This window comes from Podarcis cretensis (genome assembly GCF_951804945.1).
Source record: "Podarcis cretensis genome assembly, chromosome: 16".
Classification (NCBI taxonomy): domain Eukaryota; kingdom Metazoa; phylum Chordata; class Lepidosauria; order Squamata; family Lacertidae; genus Podarcis; species Podarcis cretensis.
In genome coordinates, this window is record NC_137186.1 from 13674392 (window position 1) to 13688299 (window position 13908).

The 13908-nt window shown below is 45.5% G+C and overlaps 1 protein-coding gene across 3 annotated transcripts in view; it reads left to right on the forward strand.

The window, feature by feature from the left end:
• The window catches only part of MACROD1 (mono-ADP ribosylhydrolase 1), a 321478-nt gene that overhangs the window by 279351 nt on the left and 28219 nt on the right, over positions 1 to 13908 (forward strand). For all 3 annotated transcript variants that reach the window (XM_079958372.1, XM_079958370.1, XM_079958371.1), the window contains one exon: positions 12737 to 12853. In XM_079958372.1, the coding sequence (XP_079814498.1) occupies positions 12737 to 12853 (117 nt within the window). The remainder of the gene's footprint in view (positions 1 to 12736; positions 12854 to 13908) is intronic.

Consider the following 13908-nt stretch of genomic DNA (forward strand, 5'->3'; position numbering starts at 1 on the left):
CACTCCGATAGCCTGAGAAACCACTTTTCCTTCCCGGCTCACCTTCTTTTTCCTTTCCTTTTGTGTCACAAAGAGCATTATGTAAGCCTCAGCCTGATCTATTATTTATTAACTATTATTTATTATCTATTATTTAGCTCGCTTATGTAACCTGGGACTTGTATATAATTCATGCCTCTCCACTGTGGCTCCGGGGTGAACAGAAATGGCTTGACTCCTGTTGCAGGAAAACTTCTTTCCAGTAGGGGGAGTGATCCAATTCCAACCAGAAAATACCGTGTTCCCCAAGTACCATATTGTTGGGCATCTGTTTTCACTGCATAAGAAACGTCATTGCAGCAAAATCTTACGTTTCAAATTTTTCCTGTGCCAAATATGAATTAAAACGTGCACACTTTTCAGTTTTATTTCTTTTAATGTCACTGAAAATATTGCATGCCAGTAATGCTTTTGAAAGCTGGCTTTTTAGTTGCTCATGTGATGCAGCTAGTGACAGCTGGTGACATCACTATGCCATGGTTAGAGATGGAGGACAGCATTCCTTCCCCCTTTGCCATATTAAAAACCTGGGATACCATTTTAATTTTCTTCTTTTAAAGTGGTTGTTTGGAGGCTGCACACCTGTGTACATCTTTTCCTGCTCCGAAGAGCATAGCTTATCAGTTTGTTTTATTTTCTTAAGGTGGAGGAAGCGTGGCACAGTGAGTGTGGTACAATGCAACGAGACTACAGTGGTGCCTCGCAAGACAAAAAGAATCCGTTCCACGAGTCTCTTCGTCTAGCGGTTTTTTCGTCTTGCGAAGCAAGCCCATTGACAGCTTAGCGGATTAGCGCTATTAGCAGTTTAGCGGCTTTTAGCGGCTTATCAGATAAGCGGCTTAGCTGCTTAGAAAAAGGGGGGGAAAGGAAAAAACCCCAGCAGGAACTCGCAGGACATTTTCGTCTTGCGAAGCAAGCCCATAGGAAATTCGTTTTGCGAAGCACCTCCAAAACGGAAAACTCTTTCGTCTAGCGAGTTTTCCGTCTTGCAAGGCATTCGTCTTGCGGGGCACCACTGTATTGGATTTCAGAAGTGGGGACAGGTTCAAATTTATTTCCAAGAGAGTGAACTGTGAACTAGGGATCAGGGGTGTCAACTTCAATAAAATATGGGAGGGGCGCTGCCCTGCTTAGCCAGTCACAAGATGCGGCACACAAACACCATTTGAATGGCAATGTCCATCAACTTTGGGGACCCACGGCACCCTCAAATACTTTATTGCCGGGGTGAAGGGTCCTTGGCCCCTAGGAGTTGGCTCCTATGCTAGGAATAGGGGAGAACCTCAAGTAAATTCAAATTTAAAGTGAACCTACCAAATCCATAATTTCCAAAATAATATGCAAACCAAGACATGCTGAGTCTTCAAAATTTGCAGTTCTCTGAATTTTGCAACGCTGCATGTACTAGAGTACAGTGTGCATTAAAATGCATATATCAGCGAAAATATTATGGGAATGGCTTTGCAAAATTGTGTACATTGGGCAAAATTGCATAGAAAATTATTTATTAGGAAAAATTCACATTAGAATGCTGATGAATTTTGATGAACCTTTTTTAAAAAGGAGAATGGCTGAAGAAATGTGGAGAACCAAATTTATGCTTGTAAACATAAGAAACTGAGAGAACCATAACTGACAGATCCATCCAGCCCTGCTATGGCCTGCAGCCCAACAGTGTATTCTTATACATCAAGTAAAATGGGACTAGCTACTATACTGGTAAGATGATGTGGGGTACAGCTTAAATCTATTGGGTGTGTGCTATGTTTAGGGGTGGGGAACTGGATCCAGCCAGTGAGTCAGATTCCGCTTTCCACCAGCCCCACCACAGGCCAACTTTGACAGGTGGGCAGGGCCACCTTCCTGTCAATCACCTGACATCATTATGGCATCAGGTAACAACTTAAAAGGAGCTCACCTTTGAAGTACCTTTGGAAGAGGTTTCAACATGAACTGCTTGGAAACAGACTTCAAAAGCAGATGTCTCTCCACTGATCAATGGTATTATTTAGAAGTCTGTTTCCAAATGGGAGCCCCTTTCCAGTTTTCGCATGACATCATAATGATATCAGGTGATTGACAGGAGGGCATGGTTTGCCAGAAATGCCTTTGTGGGCCAAATTTTACCTTTTCCTAATGAGGCCTATGGGCTAAAGGCTTCCCAGCCCTGGTTTAGATGTTCACTAAAAAGTATGTAAAATGTTGATTTCCACAATTTTGTAAAAATGCAGGGTGAGAATTTCCGCTTTCTAGCCATTGTGATTGTAAACATACATCCAGTTGCCTCAAAAGTGAGAATGCCAGGTAAACAGCTATCTCCTGGAAGCCTTCCCCAACTTGGTGCCTTTCAGCTGTTTGGGATTATAATTCCCATCATCCCTGACCAGTGGCTAGGATGGGTGGGGCTGATGGGAGTTGTAGTCCAAAACATCTGGAGAGCGCCAGGTTGGTCAGGAGGGGTGTAGAATTATGCTTTCGAGAAATGTGGGATTGCATTAGCACAAACACTTTGCTAACTCTTTCAGCTCCATTGAAACTTCCATCCTTGCTCATTGTAGCTGGGAGAGCTTTATTGACTGTGCCCTAGATCTGCGCTGAGGCTGCATGGTGGATGAATGAAGCCTCCGAGACTTAATTAATGCGTAGGAAAAAAAGGAGGCTGTCTTGGCGGGCTGATTAGCAACTGCCTTTGCCGCAGATGGGCCTAACCATCAGTTGCTGCTGCCGTTCTCGTTCTCCATCCTCCCCCCCCCCCCCGCCTCCCTCCAGCCCTTACCTAGAGACTCTGCTGCTAACTGCTTTTGCCTCCAGCCTATATGTGGCTATTAGGAGATACAAACTTGTGAGCCTCATTGGGGAATGCCCACGCTTAACACGCAGGCTTTGATCTGTATAATTAGCGTTCTGGTGAGGAGGATGGGAAGGCAGGAAGGAAAGGGTCAAAGCAAAATATACACTGCAACTGTACCTTGCATTTTTTAAACGTTTTGTTATTATTACTATTATTATTATTATTATTGCTGCACATTTTGGTGCATATGCTTTGGAACTGAGCATCTGCCAAAATGTTTACTGAAGGTGCAAGATTGCATGCCCTTGTTCGTTGTCGTCCGAAGCCCCAAAGTCTTGTTGAATGCGGTGGCACCTTCTTCCATGAAAACCTGGGTAGAACCAAAGCTGAAAGCAGCTTTGGGGAAGCTGATGTGCCAGAAGCTGTCACAGACTGGAGCATTGTGCGGTGGTGGTGGGGATTCAATTCAGTTCTTATTTAAAGGTGAACCTACTGTACCTAATCCGCACTTTCTGAAACTATACGCCACCTAAAACACGTTCACACTTCTCCAACTTTTGCAATGCAATTCTCCAGCCAGGGAATGTGATCCAAAAGGCATGTACTAGACTAAGTGTGTGTAAAAATTCATATATATATATATATATATATATATATATATATATATATATATATAAAATTTCAAAAATGTGTTATATGGGGAAATTGTTTTGCAAATATTGGTCTATTAGGCAACATTGCATACAAACAGGTGTATATTAGGAGAATGTTGTTTGTTTGTTTGTTGCATTTATATCCCACCTTTTTCTCACAGGAATGTGAGAAAAAGGTGAGGTAGGTTAGGTTGAGAGAGGCAGTGACTGGCCCAAGCTCAGCTAGTCAGTTCATGGCTATGTGGGGATACGAACCCTGGTGTCCCAGGTCTCCCAGGTCTTTGTCCAACACGATTTCTACAGTTCCCAGTAAAGAGGGATTGATTGTTGAACAACTCTAAGATTTGTAGCTCCAGGAGGGGAATAGAGGAGTCTCTTAATAACTCTCAGGAACCTTAACAAACCACAGCACCCAGAATTCTTTGGGGGAAGCCATGACTGTTTAAAGAGGCACTCCAGTGGTTTAAACGTATGGTGTGAATGTGGCTCACGATTCCATCCCACCTTCAAGGCTTTGAGGGGGAAAGCTCTTGTCTGTTTCCCACCCCTGTGGCATCATCCATGAAGGAAACATCAGCCCATTGCCTTTTTGATGCCAAGAGGCGAAACCACCTGCTGGGAGGATTTTTCCACTTGGGGGTTGAAGGCTTGGTTTGAGAACCCTGATCCTGGCTGCGTGTCATGACAGCCGGCCGCCGCTCCTCTTCCTTGAGCTACAAGGCCTCAGAGATGCCCAGCAGCCAGTGGGGAAAGAGGAATGAAATGGGCCCTGATGAGATCTGAGGGGATAATTCTCAGACCTGACAGATGGGCCTGGCGGGCGCCCACCCCCTTCTTTATGTAAGGAGATCTCGGGGAAAGTGGATTACGGAGCGATCCCATTGATTTGCCCTTGAGGGGGGATTAGAGGCCTACACACAGGAAGGGCAGCTGGCGGGAGGGGGAGAAGAACTGGTTGCTTTCATCAGGCTTGTTTAGGATGGGCTGTGGTGGATGCCAGGACTAGGCCTTTTGTGTGTCTGTATGGAAGAGGGATAAGAAATGCCAGTCAGGAAAACAAGGGGGAACACTATCAGAGAGCTAAGGCGTTTTATGTAAGGTGGCTGGGCGACCCCTCTCCCAGAACATGGGAGCATAAGAGTGCAATCTTTCACATACATATTAATTTTTATGGAGGTCTCATTATGTTCAGTGGGGTTTACCCCCTCACCAATTAAAAATCTTTCGGGGGGATTTATGGATTACGTTCATGCTTTGGGTCTGATTGCCATATCATGGGTTAGGAAGGAATCTCGGGTTTTCCATGTATGTATATTTTCCTTAGCCAGTTTAGGTTGCCATATGAAAGGGGTCTAGTTTCATTATGGGGTGGAAATTCAGCAGTTGAATCATATGGTGTCTCTCCCCTGCTTCCCTCTCCTGCCCCACATACCCGAAGCCCACAAACCTCTGCATCTCCAAAGCTGAATCTATTGGATGCTTTTAGTCATGGCTCATTGTGTCATGGTGAAAAGTTTCATGACCGGTTTCAACACTCCTGTAAATTATATTTCCCTTTTGTAAATATTATGTTCAATTCTTCCATTTTGTTTTTATGAGTCTAATAAAAAAGAAAGAAAAAGAAAGAAAAATAAAAAGGCACCAGGAGCGGTTGCTGAATTGCTGCTGGGGGGGGCACACACACTCATCCCCCCCACACGCACACACCCCTCTCTGTGGTGTGGCTTGGTCCTCTTATTAAAGGCATCTGGTGCTGTTTGCTCTGCAAAGACCTTCTGTGAGACATCTGTTCTCTAACTGTGACTGCTCTGGATTGCATAAAGCTGATCTTTGGGGAAGGAAAAGAGGGCATGGGAGGGGCTGATCCTGCTCGCGGCAGGGTGGGGCTTATAACATGTTGGTGACTTCTATGGCTGGACAAATCTGGCAACTTTGGTTCTTGAAGTTTCTTATTTTTCCAGTCTGAAATTTAGATTTCTGCAGCAATTACTGATTTATTTATTTTTAATCCTCATGAAAATTCACCAGTATTTTAGCATTACTCCTGAGAAGTACATTTTTGTATGCAGTTTTGACTAACATACACTTCCCCCCTGCAAGCAATTTCTCCTCATATAATGCTTTTTTTGTATGTAATCTTCAATAATATGCATTTTTATGGACAGTTCTCCCTAACATATGCATCTTTGCACATACAGTGGTGTTCAACTTTTACTCAGAGTAGACCCATTGAAATTAATGGACCTAATGGGCATAGCAATCCTAACTATGGGAAACCACCATAAATTACTCTGGCCTAAGTTAACTTTCCTGCCAACCTAGCAGTTCGAAAGCACTTCAAAGTGCAAGTAGATACTGTAAATAGGTACCGCTCCGGCGGGAAGGTAAATGGCGTTTCCGTGCACTGCTCTGGTTCGCCAGAAGCGGCTTAGTCATGCTGGCCACATGACCCGGAAGCTGTACGCCGGCTCCCTTGGCCAATAAAACGAGATGAGCACCGCAACCCCAGAGTCGGCCACGACTGGACCTAATGGTCAGAGGTCCCTTTACCTTTACTAAGTTAACTTGGTCTAAAGCATGCCACATCCAAACCTGCCCAGGAGCCCCTGAGAAGGGCAAATGCGAAATGAATTGGCTCCCACCTGGCAGAGAGAACAGAAGCCAGCCAGACACAGAGAGCCAGTTCAGCTGGCATTGTCGCAGGAGCAGGGCCCACCTCTTGACACACAGGGGAAGGTTCCCAAGCACCCTTTGCATGTGTGTGCAGAAGCAGCTCAATCTAACAAACAAGGGACAGGGTGCAGATGACATCCCTGGCAAAGTTCAGCATGGTGGCCGATCAGCACACACTGCACACCCCAGGGATGCCCGCCACATGCTCTGCTGGTCACCAGTCAGACAGCCACATGCCGCAACCGCACAACACAGCCTGATCAGGGAAACAAATGCATGTGGTTCTCACCAGCACACTCCACAACACACATAGGCTGTGCCCCCGCCAAGAATGTGCAAAGGACAGATTATGAAAAGCACCTTATGAGATACCTATGCACAGCATAGATAGCAGGCGGGCAGGAAAAACACATGCACCCTGCTCCAAACAGCCCAGAAGAAGCACTCAGGGTGGCTGCGGTGGGGACCAGCGGGGGTGGCAAGCCCTTCTCTGGACAATGGGATGGGGCTCACCCTGTTCAGGGGAGTCATGAATGAGGTTGGGGTTGGGGGTGAGGGAAGAGGAACGCTTGTCCTGTTTTCCTCACTCTCTGCACTGCAGCGCCTCCTGGCGCTTTTGCGGGGGCATTCCATATTTTTTTCAGAAGAGGGTATGGGAAAGCTATTGATGCCCCAGTGATATGCATGTTCATTTTTTCTGCCCCCACTAACCTCCTCCATTTCCTTTGGACCCCACGGCAGTCCTCCCACATCTCTCAAGAGTCTCTGTGAGTCCAGTGCAACAGTCCATGCTGGTTTCCTCTCTCACCCTCAGCACCTCATCTATAAAATTGGAATGCCAGTGGCTAGAAATCAAGTATTGATAGGAGGGGAATAAGAGTTGGGTTGTCACGTCTGCTAAATGTTATATACAAATCACTAGTAATAACAAGGGCTTCAATGCTTAGTCAGTCAAAAACATTCTGATCAACTAAAAAGGTGGCTCTAATTAATCAGGGGGCAGCTTTTCAACATATTTGGGTTTCTTTCTTTTTAAAAAATCAATATAAATACAAATCACAACTGGTAAAGGCTTCCTTAAAAAAAGGCATTCCCTCCTGTGTGTGATAATGTGGGGGTGTCTCTTCTAATGACAGTGCCCCCGCAATCTGTTTGTGCATCATCTAAACACAAAGGAAGCATGGGTTGTATACAGTGCTAGTCCCACTCAGAGTAGACCCATTGACGTTAATAGATGGGACTAAGTTAAGTTCATTTATTTGAGTGGGTCTACTCTGAGTAGAACTTAGTTGGCTACAACCAGTAAGCTTTTCAGTCAAGATATACTCCTCCCTCTTTCCTCATATGCAAATTTATACAGATTTAGTCAACATAAACTAATACAAGTCATTGGATGTGGGTCTCTGTAGTGGCAATGGCTGAAGGGTTCCATTGGTGCTAAGATGACCTGGATGTCCCACTTTCTAACCTCTGTCTTCTTGCTTCCTTTAAGTTGGGACCCTCTTGACTGGCGCCACCCCCCACCCCCCTTATCCTCTGCCCTCTCTAGGTCTCCTTGAAATATGTCACTTTTGGTCTCCATCTCAGAGCATCTCTGTGTGGGAGTATCGGCGCGCGGAAGAGATGGGGAACCATGCGCGATGGCAAAACTCATTCGCATTAACAAGCTGGGTGTCAGGGCGGAAAAACAGCTGATTCAAGGACTGAGGGCAGGCCAGGGGGAGGGAAGAGAGAGCAGTCCATCAAGTGACCACAGGGGAGAAAGGGGGTCATCTTCCTTGCTGGGGGGGCATAATGAATGGAGCATTTGTCCCAGATGAGGGACCCTTTAGCCATCAGAGCTCCATCCCTGGTCCAGGTAGGCCCAAAGTCTCTCAGATGCAGTTGCTAGGCAACCATATGCGTTCCTCCACATCCACTGCTGAGAGGAGGCATGCAGGCAAGCGCTGCCATGGTCTAGGAAGAGAGGCGGGTACAGAGCTATATCCATGTGCCTGTGGCAAACTTGAGAACAGACCCTATGTGCACCTGGCGAAACAGACATATGCAGTCATCACCCATACATGCAGGATACATTAAAATTTCTACTTGGAAATAGAGCCTGAAATTTGTTCAGGTGCCTCTGAGCACATGCATGGTGCCTTTCATTGAGCAGTACTAATATATTTTATTTGAAGGGTTTTAAGAGTGAACTTCTTGATAATTCAAAGTATCTTGCCTTTCAAAATGCATAGCTGTCAAGTGTCCCTTATTTGAAGGGACAGTCCCTTATTCCAGCGCCATGTCCCACTGCTGTCCCTTATTGATGGATGTCCCTTAAATGTCCCTTAAAGGATGTCCCTTAAATTTCAAAGGAAGCAGGTCCTTATTTTGGCTGCTGGTCCCTTATTTTCAAGGCTGCTGGTCCCTTATTTTCAAATCTGTAAGTTGACAGCTATGAAAATATCTTTTCAAGACAGTGTTATTGAGCATGTGTAGAGTGCCCTCTCTGAAGGAGATTGGCTCCTTCCTTCCTTCTTTCCTTTTTCTAAAATAAAAATGCACCATATAGAGAGCAGGAAAATCACATGCACACAAATTCTCTCTCTCTCTCTCTCTCTCTCTCTCTCTCTCTCTCTCTCACACACACACACACACACACCTGGGTTTTACATCCTTGTGTTCTGATAACTGGCCAGCAGAAGGAGATTTTGGCTGGGCCAGTCAAAATCCTCCTCTGCAATTATAATTGTGGGGATTAGCTACAGATAGAGCCTTCCAGGTTGTCTCGATCCAGAGCTGGCAAGGGGAAGGGGCTTATGGTTGCCGAGGGTAGGCAAGGCTGTATTAAGTGTGGGAATTTCTGCTTGGCTGCTGCCTGGGTTCCCCGCTGTATAGGCCTCAGGCCTCAGGCCTGTCAAACACAGCACAAGAATAAGCTTGGAAGAACGGGAGTTGGAGTGGCGGGGGGGTGGCGGGGAGAGAGAGAGATGGGGGGGAGCTGCTAACCTTGGGCACAATCTCCTTTGTGGTGAACGGAGATGACAGGCGCCTCCCCGGAGGCCCCCTGCTTTGTACGCTGCCAGAAATAGCCCAGATGCCAACAAGCGCACACACACCCCGCCTGCCTCCCACCATTATTGGGAGCGTCAGGACAGTTGGGCTTGAAAGCATCCTTGTCTCCTCTCACCCCATCAGTTCCATTTCAAGCTGCAGAACTGGCACCAATGCGCATTGGTCACAGCAATACCCTCTAGCTGCCCCTAGTCCTCGTCTCCCCATCCCAGGTCATCCCCCGACATAATAGGCATAAATAGTGGACTCTTGAAAAATTCACAGGCAAGAACAGAGACAAGCTTGTAACACTGCAATCCTCATACCTAATAAGGTTAAGAACATAAGAAGAGCCATTACAGCTAGTAGCCATAATGACTAGTAGCCATTTTGTGGCAGGGAGTTCCACCATTAAGCTGTGCACTGTGTAATGAAGTCAATTTGTTTTCTCTGTCCTGAAACTTTCACCATTCAGAGTTCTAGCATTATGAGAGAGGAACAAAAACTTCTCACTCTCCGCTTTCTTCACACCTTGCATACATAATCTTATTCGCCTCTGCCCAGAGAGATTCCCTGATTCTGTGCGCACACACAAAGCACCAGCCACACGCTCAGTCTTGTACATTTTGGAAGGTTCTGCTTCACCTGTTTGCTTCCTGTGTTCATTCCTTCTGCAGCAGCCCGTCTTCCGCCAGTTTAGAAGCCAAGAGGGCGGTTAAGAATATGCTAGGATAATCAGAGCTGAACAACAGTGGGTTATCAACATTTCAAAATCCACCTCAGCAACTGCATTAAGGTGCACAAGGACCAAGGACATGATGCTTCTCCACTCTGAGATTTTATTGGCAGGAGGGAGGTGGGAAATGGTGACTCCTAACACCTGAACCCCAAAATGCAAACATTCCCCAAAAGCAAAAGCAGTGACAACTACACAGGGCCTGGAGTTTACCAAGGTCAAGTCCCAGAAAACAGTGACTGTCCCTGTTAGGGGCAGTTGGGGCATATGAAATAATCCGCCTGCATTATTGCTCAGTGGACATGTATCTATTGAATTTATATCTGTTCTGCTTCTTCAGATGGGGAAATAACAGCTAGTTTGGTTTGCTGCTGGGTCTGCTCTGGGGTTTAAAACTTTATGTGTAGGGCTGGGTGGGGGGTTATGGTGTTTGGAAAAATTGGTTTAGCAACCCTAGTTGATGTACAGGTTGACTCTAGACTGTCGCTATTTTGCAGGAGGGATGCAGTCATGTGCAGGAAATTTAGATTTGCACAATTGAGGTGGATTAAAGTGCTGTGTTGCCCTACAGCAACAAATCCACTTAAAAACAATCCACTGACTTCTAACAGTTTGGAAAGCAATGGAGAAATGCATTGGAAAGTGTAGGATAACCACTGATGGACAGGAAGACAAATCAGAGCAAATGCACAAACAAATCAAAATAAATGTTCAATAAAGAGCTGGGCATCACATAACCTCCATGGAAGCTTAGTGCAAGTGAATCTGGAGGAAATATTAGTAAACAGGCCACGTGGAGGAGCCCACCATCTGGAAAAAGCAGCAAAGACAAATGGGCTTGCAACAAATGTGTGTTGAGTGCTGGTGTATTCCAGCCAACCCCATTAGACCAAGCATTCTCTCTCAACTTCCAGTCTCTCTTTTCAGAAGTTAGTACGGTGGTACTTTGGGTTACATACGCTTCAGGTTACACATATGCTTCAGGTTACAGACTCTGCTAACCCAGAAATATTACCTCGGGTTAAGAACTTTGCTTCAGGATGAGAACAGAAATCGTGCAGTAGTGGTGCAGTGGCAGCAGGAGGCCCCATTAGCTAAAGTGGTGCTTCAGGTTAAGGACAGACCTCCAGAACGAATTAAGTTCTTAACCCGAGGTACCACTGTAGTAGTATTACATTTATATCCCACCTTTCCACCAATTAGCTCAAGGTGGCATATTCCATTTTACCCTCACAACACCCCTGTTTGGCTGAGAGGCAGCGATTGGTCTAAGGTCGTCCAGTGAGCTTCATAGCTGAGTGAGGATTTGAACTCTGGTCTCCCAAGTCCTAACCTGACACACTAACCGTTACAACACACGTGCTGTGTATATCCCCTGCCGCCCATCACACTGGGTTACTTACCTGGCTACACTTGTCTGATTCCTACGGTCAATGTGTGTATTTATATCTCTTCCTCTCATCTGCGCCCACATAGAGAGCCAGGCTAACGGGGGTTGGGGGAGGGGACAGCTTTGTACGATCAAAAAATTGCCCATTGCCTCTGTGGTTTTTATCGACTCCCCTTAGAGTACAGCTGATAAAATATTGTTTTATGGATTAGGAGATGGACTGTGAATGAGCTAATAATGGACCCTCCTGATCAATGCTTCTCTCTAATGTACTCGAGAGTGGACAGCAAATCACCCATCCCCTTTAGGCCTTGGAACACCAGGCCATGCTCTCCTTCTCTCTCCCCGCCCCCCAAATGCTTATAACCTAAAAAATGCTGGAGAAGGCTAACGATCCATCAGGTCCTGCATCCTCTTTCTACAAACAGCCAATCTCTGGGAAGCTCACAAAGCCAGGTGTAAAAGGCAATGGCCCTTCCCCATTGTTTGACTTCAGCAAGTTGTATTCTAGGTATACTGCCTCTTCACATGGAGGGTCCATGTAGTAAGAGAATAAGCAGAGCCCTGCAGGATTAGGCCAGAGGCCCATCTAGTCTAGTTTCCTGTTAGCTCAGTGGCCAGCCAGATGTTTCGGTGGGAAGCCCACGAGGAGGGCTTCACGACAGCAGCACTCTCCACATTTGTGATTCCCAGCAATGGTACATACACCCTTAACATACTACAGTTCCCAGAATTCTTTGGGGGAAGCAATGTGCTTTAAGTCTCTGGTGTGGCTGTGACCCAAGTCGAGGAAAATGCACTACAGGAAAGGAGCAGTGGAAAGGAAACTTGAAAGGAGCAGTATTTCGAAACTGCAGTTACTATATCAGTCAGAACAGAGATTTCACAGGAGTGTTTTGCAGGGAAGAAGCCATATTTTAGTAGCAGAACATCTGATTTACATGCAGGAAGTCCCAGGTTCGATCTAGTTTAAAAGATGGGAGTGGTGTTGGGAAGGATGACGTTAACAGGCAATGAGAAAGGCTGGTAACATCCACACCATCCATTTAAAGCAGCTGTATATCACTTTGACAGTCATGGCTTCCCTCAAAGAATTCTGGGAAGTGTAGTTTGTTAAGCAAATCTAAGAGCTGTTAGGAGACTCCTCAGGGAGCTACAATTCCCAGTGCTCTTAACAAACTACATTTCCCAGCATTCTTTGCAAGACTGTTAAAATGGAACATATGTGCTTTGAATAGATGGTGTTGGATGTGACTAATTCTTTCTACTGGAGAGCTGTTTCCAATCAAGGCAGGTAAGACTGTGCTGGGATGAACGAGTTTCCTGTCCTGATACAAGGTGTGTGCAGTGCTGCCCATATCTTTATGCCCGAGTCTGATTCTTACATTGACAAGGTGTTTTTTTTTTCATTCCTTTGCTAGTGGATGGCTGCATCCATCGTGCTGCGGGGCCTTTGCTCAAAGAGGAATGCCGGACCCTGAGTGGCTGCGAGACTGGAAAAGCCAAGATTAGCTGTGGGTATCGCCTCCCAGCCAAATGTAAGTGTTAATAAGTGTTATTTTAAGTTTCATTGAAAAACTGAGCTTGTGTATTTCTTATTGGATTGAGAGAATGCAAGATAAAGTAAACCTATATGTGACATTGAGAGATATTTTAACTAAATAACTTTTTAAAAAGTTTTATTTTTGTACACATAATGTTTCTTCTCTGTAGGTTTACTAGCATTAACACACACACACACACATCTCTGACCTTAATAAGAAAGAAAGAAATGTGGCTTATAATTTATCCTTTTTTGACTGGAAAGCATGAGTTTGATCAGAAAACGTAATAAAAGCAAAACGAAACAACTTATTAGTCACTTGTTACTGAGAGGTCTCCAAGTGACTTACAACAAATTTTAAAAACGTAAATATAAATAGTGAATAACATCAACAATGTCACAGAAAACATTAACAAATGTATACAAATGCAGAAATAAGATACACACAAACCCAATAACAGACACAGAAAGCTTTGGCAACACACTAACAGAAAAACAACTGCTCAATCCATCAAAAGCTTGGTGGGGGGGAGTAAATTTTTACCTAGCACTGAAAAGCTGTAAGAAACAGCAGTGTAGCTAGCTGCTTGGGCGCCCGGGGCAGTGCCCACTCCCCCAGCTATAACTCTGGTCATGAAGGCACCAGGCAAACTTCTCCAGGAATAGCATTCAATACATGGGGAGCCACCACTGAAAAGACCCCCCTCACCTGTCACACCCTCTGAGTCTCCCTCAATGGGGACCTGGAGAAGGGCTCCCATAGAAGAACTAAGAGTATGGGTGTGTTCATATCAGGAGAGGCATTCCAGAAGATACTGGGGTCCTGAATCGTAGAGAGCTTTACAGGTCAAAACCAGCGCTTTGAACCAGGCTCGGAAGCATACAGGCAGCCAATGTCTTAGAATCATAGAATCATAGAGTTGGAAGAGACCACAAGGGCCATCGAGTCCAACCCCCTGCCAAGCAGGAAACACCATCAGAGCACTCCTGACATATGGTTGTCAAGCCTCTGCTTAAAGAGCTCCAAAGAAGGAGACTCCACCACACTCC